Source organism: Bactrocera dorsalis, chromosome 1, assembly GCF_023373825.1.
Source record: "Bactrocera dorsalis isolate Fly_Bdor chromosome 1, ASM2337382v1, whole genome shotgun sequence".
In the NCBI taxonomy this organism is placed as follows: Eukaryota; Metazoa; Arthropoda; class Insecta; order Diptera; family Tephritidae; genus Bactrocera; species Bactrocera dorsalis.
This window is the reverse complement of record NC_064303.1, coordinates 70,622,202-70,641,080: the sequence shown is the minus strand read 5'-3', so window position 1 is coordinate 70,641,080 and position 18,879 is coordinate 70,622,202. Positions and strand designations below refer to the sequence as shown.

General features: G+C 37.1%; 2 protein-coding genes across 2 annotated transcripts; one reads left to right on the top strand and one right to left on the bottom strand.

Moving 5' to 3' along the window:
- The first annotated feature begins 10,814 nt into the window (after nt 1-10,814).
- LOC125777867 (probable serine/threonine-protein kinase DDB_G0280133) lies at nt 10,815-12,268 on the top strand. The gene is made up of 2 exons (XM_049453944.1): nt 10,815-10,970; nt 11,507-12,268. The coding sequence occupies exons 1-2, from the start codon at nt 10,815-10,817 to the stop codon at nt 12,266-12,268; spliced, it is 918 nt and encodes a 305-aa protein (XP_049309901.1).
- Nucleotides 12,269-12,663: 395 nt separating this feature from the next.
- LOC125777866 (uncharacterized) lies at nt 12,664-18,033 on the bottom strand. Its single transcript, XM_049453939.1, has 3 exons — nt 17,956-18,033; nt 17,500-17,886; nt 12,664-12,723 (listed from the first exon to the last, which is right to left on the bottom strand). The coding sequence occupies exons 1-3, from the start codon at nt 18,031-18,033 to the stop codon at nt 12,664-12,666; spliced, it is 525 nt and encodes a 174-aa protein (XP_049309896.1).
- Between the last annotated feature and the right edge of the window lie 846 nt (nt 18,034-18,879).

Sequence of the window (18,879 nt, the reverse complement as noted above, 5' to 3'; positions counted from 1 at the left end):
TTATCATGCAATAAATTGCATCTAAAATAATATCAAAATAGGCACAATATTTCTAAATTTCACTAAATAACTATATTTTTCTACTAATTAAAATTATTTACGAACCTGGATCCATCCTTCTCCTTGTTGGGGAAATTGAAAAAACGTCGCGCTCCTACGCATCCAGCCACACACTTATTTTTAGCTTTTGGCATTTTCCTATAATACGTTAGGAAAACATAATATATTTATATACATGTATTTACGATGGCTTTAATAATGCACTTACCAACTTTATTTTTATTAAAAACACTTATACACTTTATTTTTAATCAAAAAACCTAAACACTATATTTTTACAACACAATTACTTATGAGAAGAAGAACGAACTGATTTTGCCAGTTATTTTTAACGGGATTTTGTCTGGCAGTTCATTGTTTTGCTTGTCACCTGATTCGTAGCCCATGAACTTTCAGTGTTGCCATACCAAACCGTGAGATCATGGGCTCTCTCAGAAAGCGAAGAGAGGACTTTCGGATCAATTTATCCATGATTGACTAGTAGGATGCATTAAATTACACTTTACGCATTTATACGGTTTTTTACAATAAGTTTTGGTATGCCCAAATTCCTGGCATCGATAACATTGAGTAATGTCATTAGTTTGACGGGGAGGCTCAACCTTAATAATAACATTATTTAAATGTTAAAGCTCGTAAATTTCCTTATTGTTAGCGTTGGGCTCCAAATCAACAAAGAACATTGATAACGGTTGCTTAGTTATCCTGCTTTTAATATTACTTACATTTCTTAATTTATGACCTAATGAAGTAATATTACTTTTTATTTCATCCAAAGCAGTGGAAAAGTGAATACCTTTTATGACTACTCTATATGATCGATCCTGTTTAGGTTGATACGTGTGAAAACTCACTTCCACACTGTCTAAATATTTTAAAATTTTTCTGTAAGAATCTATATCATTTATCATAACTCTAATTTGCCCGTCAGATAACGATTTATATCTAATCATTTATCATTTCCCTTATATTAAAAACACCTGGTATAATCAACGGCGGTGGTTTTGGAGCGTTCAGCACTCTGTTTCATTCACTGTCACATCCTTTTCAGCGATCGGAAAAGTGTCTTCATCATCACTTAAGAGGTCGAATCTATTTGGATGTATGAGAATTTGTTTCTTCCTTTGATGGACATTAGGAGACTCATTGTTTGTACGTTTTCCATTTTTGATTGAAATGCTTTGCCATTTATGTTTAGCATATTCGTTGTCTTCATCTTCTCCTGATGCATTCATTTTATAATGGTAGATTTTATTTTTAAGTTTTTATAAGTTATAATTATAATCACTCTCACTAAAATATATTACACTTGGAAACAAGCGAGTAGCGCGACTGATGCAAACACAACAATATACAATTTAAATTAAATTTAAATTTCTTTGCAATAATATATGTTAAGAAATTATAGAATTTTTGAAATTTTATATGAGCTTGAGAAAATTTATTTGCTACCGTTTTCAATGCCTGCTCAAAAAACATTAAAACATTAATTTCAAAAAAAAAAGTAAAAGTAAAAGTGAAATAAAGACATACCTACTGTGCAGTGATGTGCATAGCAATACAAACACAAAAGACTGTGAAAAATTAACGTGTAAAACAACAAATCAATTCAATTCAATCTAATTTCCACTAACTACATAAAACCGGCGCGAAACTCAATAAATATAGAACAACTTAAACTTAATACAAAATTAAACAAAAGTAAAGAGCCACAAAAAAAGCTATAAGTCAACAGGTTGGAATGCCGGCGGAGAAGCGAAACATCACCCAAGGAAGCGCACACAATTTTATAATTTAACTCCCAAAATCCCGGAGGAAAATCTGAGTGAGTATATCTATTCCACTTTTGATTTTTATTATAATATGTATATATGTATGTAACTTGCACCAACGGTCCAAATCGTAGAACCGATATTAATTAAACCCGTTTAATGAAAACGGTTAGTAAAGGCTCCGAATTGGCGGCAAATTCAACATACCGAGAGGAACCAATGTGGTAAATAATACATATGTATATATGTATCCACAGTATACATATGTATATATATATATATATATTTATCTAAAATAATTATTATTCCTTGCTTTTTAAACTTACCTTCGTGTATGCAATACACACAATTCACAGAAAAAATTCAAGTATTTATTTTCAAACTATTCTGGCTGTACCGCTTTAGTTTATTAACTGTGAGCTTATTAAGCTGTGAGAGGAATTGCTTTCAAACAAGTAATCAAAAAAAATAGAAAAAAATAGAAAGAAGAATATAGCATATAATAAAATACAAACATACATATATACATATCCTCAAGCGGATTAAACATAACGAAAGGAAAATCACATTTTTATACACAGAGATACATATATGTACATATATACGAGGTTTGACAATTAAGTAATGAGACTGATCGTGGTAAACCTGTGACCTTGAAATTCCCTTTCTTTTTTTCCAGCATCCCTCCCCTCTCCACTGATATACATATGTACCATCGCTCTAGCTTGTTTAGTTCGCCTGCTGCGTCAAGTTGAGTAGACGTGTGTTTGTAGTGCTCGTCACGAATATGGAAAAACGAAATCAAGAGCAACGCGTCGCCGTAAAATTTTGCGCCACATTGGGCGAAACAGCTTCGGAAACGTACGCTAAAATTGTAAGAGTGTATAGTGATAGTGCTCTTACACCCGGAAATCAAACGCCAAAACTCACAATGGTTGTCTCGGCAAGTTACATGTACGACTCAGTATGTAAAAATACTTGACAATGCATTTGACAAATACGATGAACTGTTAAAGCAAATTGCAACATAACACAATTTCCGGGTTTCGCAAAGGCGTTAACCCACCGAAAATAACCGAAAAAACCCTTTTGTTTTTCACAGTGAAAACGACCTTAAGTTAAAGGCCCCACCGAAAATATCCGAAAAAAACGTTTTGTTTTGCGCAGTGAAAACGACCTGAAGTTAAAGGCGTTAACCCACCGAAAAAAACCTTTTGTTTTCGCAGTGAAAACGACCATAAATCACAATCTGCGCCAACTACCGTGGGATTAGCCTCCTCAACATCGCATATAAGGTTCTGTCGAGCGTATTGTGTGAAAGATTAAAGCCCACTGTCAACAAGCTGATTGGACCTTGTCAGTGTGGCTTCAGACCTGGTAAATCAACAACCGACCAGATATTCACCATGCGCCAAATCTTGGAAAAGACCCGTGAAAGGAGAATCGACACTCACCACCTATTCGTCGATTTCAAAGCTGCTTTCGACAGCACGAAAAGGAGCTGCCTTTATGCCGCGATGTCTGAATTTGGTATCCCCGCAAAACTGATACGGCTGTGTAAACTGACGTTGAGCGGCACCAAAAGCTCCGTCAGGATCGGGAAGAACCTCTCCGAGCCGTTCGATACCAAACGAGGTTTCAGACAAGGCGACTCCCTATCGTGCGACTTTTTCAATCTGCTGCTGGAGAAAATAGTTCGAGCTGCAGAACTTAATCGAGCAGGTACAATCTTCTATAAGAGTGTACAGCTGCTGGCGTATGCCGATGATATTGATATCATCGGTCTCAACACCCGCGCCGTTAGTTCTGCTTTCTCCAGACTGAACAAGGAAGCAACGCAAATGGGTCTGGCAGTGAACGAGGGCAAGACGAAATATCTCCTGTCATCAAACAAACAGTCGTCGCACTCGCGACTTGGCACTCACGTCACTGTTGACAGTCATAACTTTGAAGTTGTAGATAATTTCGTCTACTTAGGAACCAGCATTAACACCACCAACAATGTCAGCCTAGAAATCCAACGCAGGATTACTCTTGCCAACAGGTGCTACTTCGGACTGAGTAGGCAATTGAAAAGTAAAGTCCTCTCTCGACGAACAAAAACCAAACTCTATAAGTCGCTCATAATTCCCGTCCTGCTATATGGTGCAGAGGCTTGGACGATGACAACAACCGATGAGTCGACGTTGCGAGTTTTCGAGAGAAAAGTTCTGCGGAAGATTTATGGTCCTTTGCGCGTTGGCCACGGCGAATACCGCATCCGATGGAACGATGAGCTGTACGAGATATACGACGACATTGACATAGTCCAGCGAATTAAAAGACAGCGGCTAGGCTGGCTAGGTCATGTTGTCCGGATGGATGAAAACACTCCAGCTCTGAAAGTATTCGACGCAGTACCCGCCGCGGGAAGCAGAGGAAGAGGAAGACCTCCACTCCGGTGGAAGGACCAAGTGGAGAAGGACCTGACCTCGCTTGGAATATCCAATTGGCGCCACGTAGCGAAGAGAAGAAACGATTGGCGCGCTGTTGTTGACTCGGCTATAATCGCGTAAGCGGTGTCTACGCCAGTGAAGAAGAAGAGAACGAGGAAAGCCAGCGAAATTAAAACATCGAGGCAACAAGTATTCGATAACAACAGAAAAATTAAGTATATTGGACGATATGCAGTATAAAGGCAAACACGGTGAGTGAGTTATCAATAGATATATGTATAATAGATGATAATATCAAATACAAAGCTAACAAAATTAGAATATATTATAAAGACGATGTAGGGATAGACATGAGTAACGTGGACAGTCTTTTAGTGAACACCATTAAAGAAATGACAAAGGGGACATTATTAGACAAAATTTACGAGGAACATGACCTTTATAATATTATAGATATCATGACCAGAATTTAAAAAAACTAAACTAGTATATGGACAGTACGGACAATACAACAACAATAAAAAATAGTATAATAATAGTAATGAGAAATATATAGGCAAAGATGATAGACCAGGTCAAGTTAGGCAAAATGTCCAAAACTCTCCACAAAATAAAGGAATTGTTGAAAACAATTATAATCAATTTAGACAGAATTTCCAACAGGGCTATAGAGAACTCGAAGATTATAGGGAAGTTAATGAATCAATTTTTTTACAAGGAAGCCTCGGGGAGTTTACCAAAAATAGTAATAGAGTGAATATAAGTTTAGGGGATTCTGAATTGAACGAATTTCGAAAAATCCCACTTAAAAGTAATATAACAATCAGAACCGTAACAAGCAAGGAAAAAGTCACCCATGAAGTGTATACGAAAGCACCAAAAGAAGTCAATTTACCTGAAAACGCATATATAAGATGACTTCATAACAGGAATTGATTTATTAAATCATTTAAACACGATGATAAATCTAATAGATGGAAAAATTTCACTAAATAAAAAAGAATCAGCATTTTTAAATAAACCATTCAATTTCAGTGAAATATGTACCCTAGAAGCAACAAATGAGAAATTAAAAGAAATTAAATTAGATCATCCAAATGCAAAAGAGTTTAGAGAAATCGCGAAATTATTGAAAAAATTCGAAAACCTTTTATTTAAAGAAGGAGAAAAATTAACAAGTACTACTGAAATTCAACACGAAATAAAAACTACTATAGAAGAGCAAATAAATTCTAAATTATATAGATATCCACCCCAGCATGAAGAAGTTACAAAACAAATCAGAGAAATGGAGGAACATAAGGAAGGAATGGAGGAATTATAAGGTAAAGTAATTCTCGATATTCCAGCTCTTTAATAGTAATTCCAAAGAAAATGCATAATTCACAGAAAGAAAGTACAGGATAGTAATAGATTATAGAAAGTTGAATGAGGTAACTATATATGATAAATATAGTCTTCCTAATATTGATTCAATTTTAGATAAATTGGGACGAGCCCAATATTTTACTACACTAGACTTAGCAAAAGGTTATCATCAAATAACAATCAAAGAGGAAGATAGGTGTAACACAGCGTTCGTAACACCTCATGGCCTGTATGAATTTACAAGAATGCCATTCGGGTTAAAGAATACACCAGCAAACTTCCAACGACTCATTAACGAAATTTTACGAGACTTTATAAACAAAACATGCGTAGTATACTTAGATGATATACTAATCTTTAGTATAGGTATTAGAATCAAAAAATTTAAAAATACAAATGGATAAATGTAATTTTCTGAAAAAAAAACAGAATTTTTAGGACATATTCTAACAAAAGATGGTATCAAGCCTAATCCAAATAAAATCAAAGTAAAGAACAATTAGAATTACCAAAAACGGATAAAAAGATTAAGAGCTTTTTAGGTATAACATGTTATTATAGGAAATTTGTTAAGGACTATGCAAAGGTAGCACAACCAATTACAAAATATCTATAAAAAGGAGTATAGAAGCATTCGAAAAACTTCAACGATTAATAAGCTCGCATCTAATTTTACGGTATCCAAATTTTGAAAAATTATTTACATTAACTACAGATGCATCAAATTATGCAATAGGAGCATTTATATCTCAAGAAGGACACCCAATATGTTATGCATCAAGAACCTTAAATAATCATGAACGAAATTATTCAGCAACTGATAAAGAATTTTTAGCAATTAATTGGAGCGTAAATTACTTTAGACCATATTTATACGGTAGAAAATTTGAGATCGTAAAAAACATCAACGATGGTTGTTAAAATTAGGTGAATATCAATTTGACATCGAATATATTAAAGGAAAGGAAAACAGAGGAGCAGATTTTCTTAGCAGAATACAGGATAATGAAGATAAGATAAAAGGTAATAAGGATGAAAATACCGATGAAATTTCAGAGCATGACCTAAATATAGTCAACAATTTAGATGACGATACATCAATGCAAACAATACATTCAGCAGGAGAAAATTTACAAGTTCATTTTTATATCAAGGAGGAGATAGTTAATAAATATAAAACTCAAATTATTTTGACAAACAACAAGACAGAAGAACTAAAACGGATACATGGAAAAAAAATATTTTTGTTTCAGAAGATGATTTCGATAGATTGAGTGAAATATTTAAAAAAATATATAACAAAAGGAAAAGTAGGAATCTATTCAGAATTATCTGAGCGATAGTACAATATAGTACAAGAGAAACTAATAGAAATGTTTTCAAATGATAAACAATTAGAATTTATAAAGAGCACAATGAGTGCACAGGATATAGAAACAGAAGTGGAAGCTGTTAAAAAAATTTCGTTGTATCACATTAGAGAAAGTACGAGTATGCATTCGGGCATACAAGAAACATATAGGATAATCAACTTAGAAATAAAATTTATAATCCTAAATTAGGAGAGTTAATGCAAATAGTAATTAACCAATGCGAAACATGTCAAGAAGTAAAATATGATAGGAGACCTATTAAACAAAAATTTTTTCATACAGAAACGCCTACGAAGAATAATGAAATCCACCTATGTAATAAAAAGATTCCATTTTTTAACAATTATCGATAAATTTTCCAAATATGGAGTAGCATATCCTTTAACGGATAGAAATCACATTACATTCATCGAACAATTCGAAGACTATTTTACCAAAATAGGAAAGCCAAAGAAGATAGTAGCTGGCAATGAATTTAATGCTACAAGAATTAGGGAATTTTTAAATAATGAAAATATGGAACTCCATTTAACCAAACCCAATAGTCATACGGGTAATGCAGACAATGAAAGATTCCATAATATAATTTCAGAAAAATTTAGAATGTTATATAAATTAAATAAAAATGTATCAGTTAAGCAGCTAATTCAAAAAGCTATTAGGAATTATAATGATAGATTTCATTCTACAATAAAATTCACACCCAACGAGGTACATAACAATAAAGTAGATAAAGATATAGTTAGTGTTGGCGCCGCCCCGCCCAATTTCTTTTGCCACGTCTGTATCGACAGAGCAATCTTTTCTTTTTCTCTACTTCGAAGTTTTAATTCGCGCTCAACTAAAAAGTTGCGCGTTCTCTTCTTTTGCCACAGCGCTGCGATACAGACGTGGTAAGTGTGTTTCCAATTTTTTATAATTAAATATTTGTGTTAAATGAAACCTTTTGCTTTATTTAACATTTTGTGGAATATATTGCGCCAACCTTTTCCTCACGGCCAACCACATCTTTGGAACGAGCAAGCGCCGTGCTCCACCACCCGAATTATCATTGGTCCTTCGAGCTGGATAACAAGTAACAAGTTGATTTTTTATTTAAAGTGAAAGTGCATAATTTGCCCGCTTTAGCAACTCGCAAGTTACAGCCACACATAATTTGGATTTGTGCTCTGCAAGCTATAAGGCAATAGATTGGTTAATTTGTGCATCATTTATGTACAAAACCCATTGTGCTGTGTGAAGTGGAGACCAAAACTTATTTTTGGCACTCTACCCACAAAATCAACGCACAAGATTGCAGGTAGTATTGTACTTCATTTGAGTACAACAACAAATACACCTGGCAAATGCACTTATTTCACTTTGCAAAAAAACCACACACTATGTTATTCGAGAAAAAATTATAAATTTCTTGGAGGCACAAAATCGTCTGGAGCGTCAAAAATCTCTCTCGGTTTTTTGGTTTTTCTTATGGTTAATTTGAGTCTAGTCGCTCAACTCTGCCTTTCCATATATTGCTCGAATAACAATAAAGGCAAGCAGCAATAACGCAGCTGCGGTTTCACGAGCGCAAACAAAAAAAAAATACAAAATTACAAGTGCAGTGAGCGACACAAAAAAATTAGAAAAGTAAAGTGAGCGACGGCAAGAAAACCAAACAGCGAAGTGAGAGCAGCAAAGGGAGAGCAGCAAAGTCCAAGCAACACAGGCAATCAGGTCCATTATTAGACGCGGCAACAAAAGTTGCTAATTCTCGGGCGATTCTCTTTTGCTGTCGCCCATTACCTTCACACGAGCAACTTGTGTTGCGCAACTCTGTTCGAGTTTTTTTTTTCATTCTCTTTCACTTTACTTTAACTGATTGTCTACTCTTTACTTTAACCCATTGTCGTTTCTTCTTCCTTATAGGTATTTGGGCCACTCTATCACATATATTAATCAGTTCTGTCAATTAAGAAATTCATTTTTATTTATAATTCAAAATTAAAACAAAGATTATATGACAGACTTTCACATATATCACCCTTTTCACTATCGTCTGAATCAATTTGTATGACTTTCTCCATACATTTCACAATATCTTTAATTAATTCGATTTTTTCGTCATACTCCATTTTCTAAGCAGCACAGCAGCCATCCCAACAAACAAAAGAGTGTAGTGGTGAAATCGAAATGGTTCGAAAATAACCCAGTGAACAAAAGTGAAAGTGAATAGTGGACATAAATCAAATAAGTGCTTTTGAATTTTTATCTGTATTTGTATTTGGATTTTACATAATAAAGCAATTAAGCACAAATCTATTTTGTTTGTGTACATAGTCGAAGACTAGGCGTGCAAGTGCATTGGACCGATTACCCAGCAAGCACATTCTAATATATTCGGAAAAATAGTTCACTAAATTTATTATTTTTTTTGTGTCTTCGAAAATTCACGCTTCACTGCGAAACAACGCACTACTAATTTGTAGTTTGTCCGTGATTAGTTCTATAACTTTTGAACTTTTGCAACATATTTGCAAATATTTATTTTTAAATTTTAATTTCAAGTTTTAGATCCGAGTTTGTGCAACATTTTTGCAGTTTCGGTTCAATTTTCGAAACCAATGGAATCTATCAGAGCCTTTACCACAGCTGCAGACGCTCTACTGGAGTTTGAGGAGTCTTTTACTCCAACAGCAAACAACCAAAGTGCCTACTCTCTTGAAGTACAACAAGCTGAACTGAAATCTCTGTGGGCAGAGGTAAAGTCAGAATATAAGTTGTGTTTTCCAAAAGTGGATCCTTCTGACACAAGCTCAATTGACGACCTTAAACTTAAATATACAAGCTGTTACCACGCCTATGTGTATTGAGCGGCCTTACGGCGTTCAACCAAAGCCCTACTTCAAATTCAACGGTGATTCAACCTGAACGGTTACAACAAAACTGTAGAACCCGTGAGGTATTCTATCAATTTACCGCCATGTGATACAGAAATATTTCATGGCGATGTTTTACAATGGCCCTCTATTAGGGATTTATTTGTCGCTATATATGGGAATAACCCAAGGCTATCTCCGGTAGAAAAGTTATTTCATCTGAACCAAAAAACGCGAGGTGAGGCAAAAGCTATCGTTTCCAAAGCGCCACTGACGAATGACGGATTCGCATTGGCTTGAAATAATTTGCTGTGTAGATATGAAAACAAGCGAATGCACAACACACAATTGAATTTATTATTCAAGCTTCCGTACCTTTCTATAGAATCTGAGACCGAACTCAGAAATTTACAGCGGGAGATTAATAGCTGCATTTAAGCTTTACAAATACATGGCATCAATGTAGGTAGCTGGGACGCCATATTTACGTATTTGTGTTCTATCCGACTACCGGACTATACACTGTCGCTTTGGGAGCAATCTCTGGATTCGGATTCAGAGATCCTAAAATGGGTCGAGTTAGACAAGTTTCTAACCAAAAGGGTTAAAACGCTTGAAAGAGTGTCAAACCTCAAAGGCGAGTTGAGTACTCAACCCAATATTAAGTCGGCTAATGGTGAAGGTCGGATACCAACCTTACAGTCAAGGATTGGATCCAAACCCATCAATTCCCATCACGCCAAGAAAAACAATATTAAATGTAAACTGTGCTCATCTCAATCGCACATTTTGAAAACTTGTCAAAGATTCATTGAGATGCAGCCTAATGCACGATTAAATGCTGTCAGAAAACTCCACGTCTGCCTAAACTGTTAATCAGACTCACATGAAGTAAAAAATTCTAAAAGTATGTTTAATTGTAATAAATGTAAACAGAGACATCACTCTATGATTCACCGGGATCAGAGTGAGGATATAGCTCAGATATCTGACAGCACAGACACTACTGAGATTTCTACTAAATCTCATGTGGCCTCTATTAAGGCCAATGTTTTAAATGGTACAGCCATGGTGACCATATGTCACAACGAGAGCACCTTCACTGTGAGAGCCCTGATTTATTCGTAAGCAATAGTCTGCAAAAACGCTTACATCTGGCATGCAAATAGGTCAGCGCGCGAGTTTCAGGATTGAATAATACCGTATCAGGACGAGTTCAATCGGTATGCTCGATTACAATTGGCTCGCCACGTAACAAGAGTTTAAGACTAGACGCGGAAGCGTTGGTACTGCCAAAATTGACTGGACTGCTTCCATCCAGATCAATTAACCCTTCAATTGTCAAAAGGTTACCCAATATCCCCTTAGCGGATAATAATTTCTATACGAGTCAAAAGGTTGACTTGTTGATCGGAGCATACCTTTACCCGAAAATTACACTAAATGGGGTAAAATCGAAAATTTTCGGATCCCTCGCTGCACAACGTACAGTGTTCGGTTGGATTATAACAGGTTCCGTTCCCTCCGAAGAAACGAAGGTAAATGGCAAAGGCGTCGGATAAAATTCAGTAATAACTAAACAACAAACACAAAACAATTTTTGTAGTAAAATAGATACTAATTATATATTTATACAACAGAAACAACATCAGCAGCACCAGCTACAACAGGATCAAACTAACGATGATGGCGAAACAAATGATGCGCCCGGCTCATCGAATCACACCGACACGCATTGTGGCGTCGGTGGGTCGACACTGCCTGCAGCAGGGCTATCTCTGTCAGCAACATCCGTAGGCAGCACACCGTCGAGCAGCGCTGAAGCGACAAATACCAACAATTTCAATTATTACACGAGCGCCGCTGAAACGGTGGTAGCAACGGCTGCCACAGCTGCAACGCAGCGACATGCTGTCGCAGCAACGGCACTACTACAACCCCCATCACAAACGTGGCTGCCATCATCAGCTGTGGCGGCCTCATCAGCAACAGCGCACTATCCACCACCACACCAGCAACATTATGCCACGAGCAACGCAGTGGCGCCATTGTCGGATGCCTTTCACCACCAGCAGATGCAACTACAGCTACAACAACAATACGAGCAGCGCTATCAACTGCAAATAGCCTATTTTCACCAGCAACAGCAGGCGCCGCCGTCGCAATCGCAGCAAGAAGACCAATCAGCAACGTATGTAACGTCACAACAGCCGTCTACACAATACCAACATGCGGCGGCCACAACAACAACAGTAAATCAACAAGCAGCACGCAGCAACAGACAAGCAACGCAGTCGACAGCCACACACCACACAACGACCACATCACAAACAGCAACAACAACACAGCAGCAGCAACCTGCAGCAATGGCGCACGCGTTGACACACGCCACACAGCAATAACAACAACCGTGTCAACGGACGTCATCAGTCACGCAAAGCTCTGACCAACGAGGCCTCGCCCGCATACCACACGCCCAAGATCGAGGCAACGATCGACTGAGACTCGATTTGCGACATTGCCCGGACCGAACCAAACTCGGTTCGTCTCGACGGCCACCCCATTCGAAGCGAAGGCGTGGACGAGAGGCCCGACGTCAAGCAGATGCTCGCCGTACCTTGGCAGCAAAGACTTGCGCGTCGTATAATATCGGCACAATAAAGTGCACTGGCTGCCAACGCCTCTCACATTTACCACCTACCCAGGATCGAGTTAGACTCGAGTCGTCTCGCTGACCTCGGAATGTGGTGACTTCTATGAAAATTGGCGGCATGGCAGTGACCAGCTGAGACTGGATTCATCTCAGCAGCGTTTCCCAGACCGAACCAGACTCGATACGTCTCGTCGGCCACCCCATCTGCAAAGAAGACGTGGAAGAGGAAGTACAGGAGCCAGTTAGTTAAGTTACTTTTAAGTCATTTATTGTAAACTGCATTTGCAGTAATACTGCAAGGCGGGGAGAATGTTGACGCCCAATTTCTTTTGCCACGTCTGTATCGACAGAGCAATCTTTTCTTTTTCTCTACTTCGAAGTTTTTTCGAAGTTTTAATTCGCGCTCAACTAAACTCTAACTAAAAAGTTGCGCGCTCTCTTCTTTTGTGACAGCGCTGCGATACAGACGTGGTAAGTATGTTTCCAATTTTTTATAATTAAATATTTGTGTTATATGAAACCTTTTATTTTATTTAACATTTTGTGGAATATATTGCGCCAACCGTTTCCCCACGGCCAACCACATCTTTGGAACGAGTAAGCACCGTGCTCCACCACCCGAATTATCAGTAAGAAAAAATTTAGAACAGCAAAAAGAAAAGGCAATCAACAAACTAAATAGGAACGGGGAAGATTATACAGAACAAAGAACGGAAGGATTTATAAAAATATACAAAGACAGTCAGAATCTTACGAAAAAATTACTTTTGACGAAATAGTAGAAGAACATAAATCAAATATCTCATATTTGCAACATATTAAGCATAATTGCAATTATATTAGTAGCTACTCTTATTATCAAAAAACACAAATATATAAAAATAATATTAAATAAAAGAATTAAGGAGAATTCTACTATAAAGGGGGGAGTAGTTACATGTAAGTCAGTATGTAAAAACACCTGACAATGCATTTGACAAATACGATGAACTGTTAAAGCAAATTGCAACATAACACCATTTCCGGCTTTCGCAATTTGCTTAAACAAATAAAGTAATCAAAAATTAATTCAACAAGTAAATTTTTTAATAATTATTGGAAGTAATAAAAGTATGCTTATTCAGCAATGATATGTTAAAAATAAGTTAATATTATTAATAAGCAAGTGTAATTAGAATAAGCTTCATTTTAAGCCAGTTTAATAAAATAAAGCAGTCTGTTCTTGATCGCCATCAACGTCACCTCGTTGTAATCCAAATTGATTTTTTTTGCGAAAACGAGTCTACAGGGTGCGCCCAGACATCACTCGTAACTGGATCCTTCATCACGACAACGCGCCGTGCCACACTGCCCTCAGCGTGTCCCAGTATTTTGCCTCTAAAGGTATCGCCGTCTTGCCACAGCCGCCTTACATGTCACCCTGTGACTTTTTTTGTTTCCTAAAACAAAATCGGTGGTCAAAGGGACCCATTTTGAGTCGATTACGGACATCCAGCCGGCCGTGACGAGGGTACTCGCGGACATCCCAGTCGAAGCGTTCCAGAAATGTTACGAAGCATGGAAAACGCATTGGAATCGCTGAATAGCTGCCCAACGGGACTACTTTGAAGGGGATGGCAGAGTTGTAGAATAATTTTAAATATACGGTTTTTATGGAATCAGTCTCATTACTTAATTGTCATACCTCGCATATATCCGTATAAATATACCTACATACAAGTATATAAATATATACATACTGTAAGATCATGAAGAGTTTTTACCAACCCCGTTAGTTTAACGAAACAACAATGATTTAAATGAGAATTTGGGCTGTGTAATTAAATTGAAAGAAGAATGAGGAAATCAAAGCTTGTCGCCTTGGTGGTCAGCAATAGACTATATTATTTAATGTAAATAAAATGCAATTAGGTACAATGATTAGGCTTATGCTAATAATTTCGATGGATGTCCATATGCTTGCACATGCGAAAGAGTCACATAAAAGGAGTGGCAAAAACTCTCACTGTTATGTTGTTGCGAACATATGTATGTAGACATGTATGCGTGTGTATCAGAGGCCTGCACGATTAAGGTAGGCATCGTACGATTACGTTACTAAGTAACACTTCTGACGATTACCACGATGCGAAGGTAACATTTCGCATCGGCATCGCGGCATCGTGGCATCGTACGATTACTATCTGGTATCGTCAATGGCAAATGAAACGCTATAGTCTTACATGATGTTAATTCGTTGCTGGCTCGACAACGACTGAACGATAGAGCAGAGCCGCTCAAAATAATGCGCAATTTATTTACCAACGCATACAATCACACATTTGATATCTGCTAGCGTATGATTGTGTGCCGCTTGCTAACATGTTACTTTTTTAATTACTCGTGCAGGACTCTGGTGTGTATATACAATGAGATATGTGAAAGCATTATGCACGTACAATTTTTAATACCTTAGTTTGTTAATATATACAATTGAGTCTGCGCTCTTATATACTCGTATGAGTAACTAAACTTAAAATAACTTAATAACTAATAGGGTGAAACGTTAGTTGACCCAACTTCCCGGCCCCGTTGAAAGGACTTTCAAACAGGTAAATTTGCAATTTTGTGGATTGGGCGACGAATTATACCCTTTGAAGTTCGCACATCAACCACTCTGACTCGTGCATCCTTTCCTGGGATAGCATCAATGACACGACCAATTAGCCATCGTTGCGGTGGTACATTGTCCTCATGGATAAGAACCATTACGTTCTTACCAACATTTCCATGGTCAGTGTTCCACTTTGTTCTCGCTTGCAGATCGCTTATATAGTCGTGTGACCAACGTTTCCAAAATATTTGTTTGACGGCAGTTATTTGATTCCATCTGTTGACTTCATTGACGTTGTCAGCTACTGCTCGCTCCGGAAGACTCTTTAACGCGCTACCAGTTAAGAAGTGACCTGGAGACAGAGGCCGAGAATTAAGAACTGCTTCTATTTCTACCAAGGCCTCGTATGTTAACTTGGTATTCATAACGTTACGATTCAAATGCCCTTTGGCTGAATTAACTGCGGCCTCCCAAATGCCACCAAAATGAGGTGCCCTAGGAGGGATAAAATGAAAATTGATAAATTGATTAGCGCAATAACTTGTGATGACATCTTTGGTTTCCTTCTTGAAAAGAAAGGCTTTTGAAAGTTTGCTGCAAGCTCCGACGAAATTAGTTGCATTATCAGAATAATGCTGGTATTGTCACTGGCGAATCGAATGCATTGGCGAGTCGAATGTTTTAGGCGAAAATTCGCCATGCTCATATTGTCACTGGCGAATGTACACATTCGCTCAACTTTTTTGTTGCCATACTAAAATAATTGAGAAATGTCACACGAGTTCATCCGAAATTGACATATTTGACGTATTATTGCTACTGTTTCGAAATTTTATTATTCGCTTATTTGTTATTGTGTGTTTTGAAATTTTACCGTGATTTTAAAAAAGTGAATAAAAATGTTTAACAACGTAGATTTATATTTCGAAGACATTTATGTTGAAAGGACAACAACGAAGTTACTTAGGCAGCGACGGTTCATCAGAAATCACTCTAATCCCATGGAACTTTCTTCAGTGTTGTAAGTATCACATAAGTTTTTATTAACAGATTTAAAGAAAACTTTCGGTTAAGTAAGGACGCATAAAGGAAAAATGTCCGACTAACCTATCGTCCTCAATATCGCCGATGTTGAAACTGTGCTGCGTTCTCAGATTTTTGGCTCATGGGAGCTATCAGCAAACAATGGGAAATGATTTCCAACTAGGTATTGCGCAGCTCACTGTTTCGTTGATTTTTAAGGAAATGCTTCCAATATTGGAATCCACTCTGTGCAGTATCTGGATCAAAACAGACATAACTGAAGAGCAGAAACGAACAACAAGAAGAAAATTTTTCACTAGAGCTGGAATTCCGAATGTGGTTGGTTGCGTTGATGGAACCCATGTTGCAATTATTTCTCCATGTGAGAACAAGCACTTATATATGAATAGAAAAGGATTTTACAGCATAAATGCGATGATTGTAAGTAGCAACTAAATAAATAAAATATTACTTATTATTATTTCGTCTTAAAAAATTAATTTTTATCAGGCGTGCGATCAGGATATGGTTATACGGTGTGTTGATGCAAGATATGGAGGATCTATTCACGACTCATTTGTGTGGCACAATAGCGCATTAAAAACATATCTGGAGCAAACATACCAAAGAGGAGATCATAATTCGGTTTACTTAGGTAACTACAATTTATATGTGTATGTACATACATAAATACTAAAATTAAATATATTATAGGTGATTCTGGTTATCCACTACACGAGTATCTATGGGCGCCTTTCCGAAACGCTTTACTAGGAACAGTGGATTCAAATTTTAATAAGAAACACGCAAAGACAAGGAACGTAGTTGAGCGGACAATTGGAGTGCTGAAATGTCGTTTTCGTTGTATACTAGGTGAACGTAAACTACGATACCCTCCTAGTAAAGCAACGGTTATTGTAAATGTTTGTTGTGCTTTATACAATATTTGCAAACAATATAATGTGAATGATCCTGAAGAAGAAACTTTTGTTGATGTCGTAGTACCACTGGAGCCAGTTGAAGGAAACTTCAGTGGAACAGCAGCAGATCTTCGCCGAAGACAAATTGCGAATGCATTGTCATAGTTTAGTTGCATCCCTAAAATATATGTACATATATGTAACATAACTACAATAAAATAACTGAAATTAATTTTGAATATGCAGAAAATACGTTTTTTTATTTTGAGTATTTAAATTTTTTTAATTCCCATTCTTTTAGTTTTATTTCAATTTTTTCTTTATGTCGCTTATTTTTTTCTTTATTTTCTTCCTTCTTTCTTTCTTCTTTCATTTTATAAAGCGCCAATTTTTCTTTTTTAATTCGTAAAATTTTCTAGTGTATCTAGAAATTTCATTACACACCGAATTAATATTGTGCATAATACCGACAAGGCTTTCTTGCGTTTCTCCATGTTTCTCCAAAGCCTTCATACGCAAATTTTCGCGGCCCTCCACTCTGCTTGTAGGTGCCTGCCTAGACGAAATGCTAACATTTCCAGCCTGTTCAGGCTGCACCTCGACATCATCCAGATGTTCTTCTTCTAAATATGCAGGTGCAGGTGCAGGTGCAGGTGTAGTGCTACCAAATGCGGCTCCGCTTGGATTTACTGCCTGCTGCAAGCTGAGCAGCTCGTCCACGGCCTGCTCCAAAGGCGTTAAACTCCGTTGGTTGTATGGTCCTCCACCTGTGGCTGCAATCTCCTTTCGATTATCTGCAATTTTCCTTTTTAATTTTAGCTTATAGTCCAACTAAACCTAAGAAATACACAAATCAATACAGATATGTACATATATGCAATCAAAATTGTTTATTCTTACCTTATTCCATTCGCTGCCACTACGTATTGGAGGGCCGATATTGTTTAACGCCGAAGCAATACCTTCCCACAACTCCATCCTATTTTTTTTTGTTAAGCCAAACGGCGCCATTCCTCTGGCTAGCTTAGAATTTCCTTCCATCAACTTCACCAGTATCTCAAATTGCTTTTGAGTAGTTCGTTTTATTCTAAAAATAATTAAATTTGTAATAAATTAAATACAATAAATAAATTTTTAAAATTTTACTAACGTTTTCTCCATTTTTAATTAGATTCTCGATTCAAATAAACGTTCGCCAAATTTTGACAGTTGAGGCGAAGCGAATTTTATAAATTCGCAAGTGGCAATACCAAATATTCATTTTCGCTAGTTCTTTCGCCACTTCAGGTACACAGAAATCGACGCCGCAACGAGAGAATGGGCGTGTTGGTGTTAACCGCTCAACAGGAAGATTACCCATCATATGTTGAAGCAATGAATACATGATCCCACAATACGTCTAGTGAGATCACGAGCATTAACGATCCAGAATTGTAAACGAATTAAAGCCACCAGCGCCTTAGGTCCGGCATGGTAGTTTTTAATATGTAGATATCGAACATATCGCGTAACAAATCCATATTTACTTGGTAGTAGAATAGGATGTTTCTGGCTTTTCGGAAGATTGGTCAGTTCAAGTCTACCTCCAACCTTAAGTAGTTCAAATCCTTGAGTTCTTTCCAAGAACGAATTCAAATTTCGTAGTATGTCATTTGTCAACAATCGAGTGTTTGCAGCGTAATGCTGTTATTGAACGTTCCAAATAATGCATAGCAAAGCGCTATGTAGTTCATCAGGAGTAAGTGGTCCATCCACCTTTTTCGTGTTATCTTTTTTAAGTCTAGTGTAAAAACGTAGCATCCATGAGACAATCCGCACTTCACG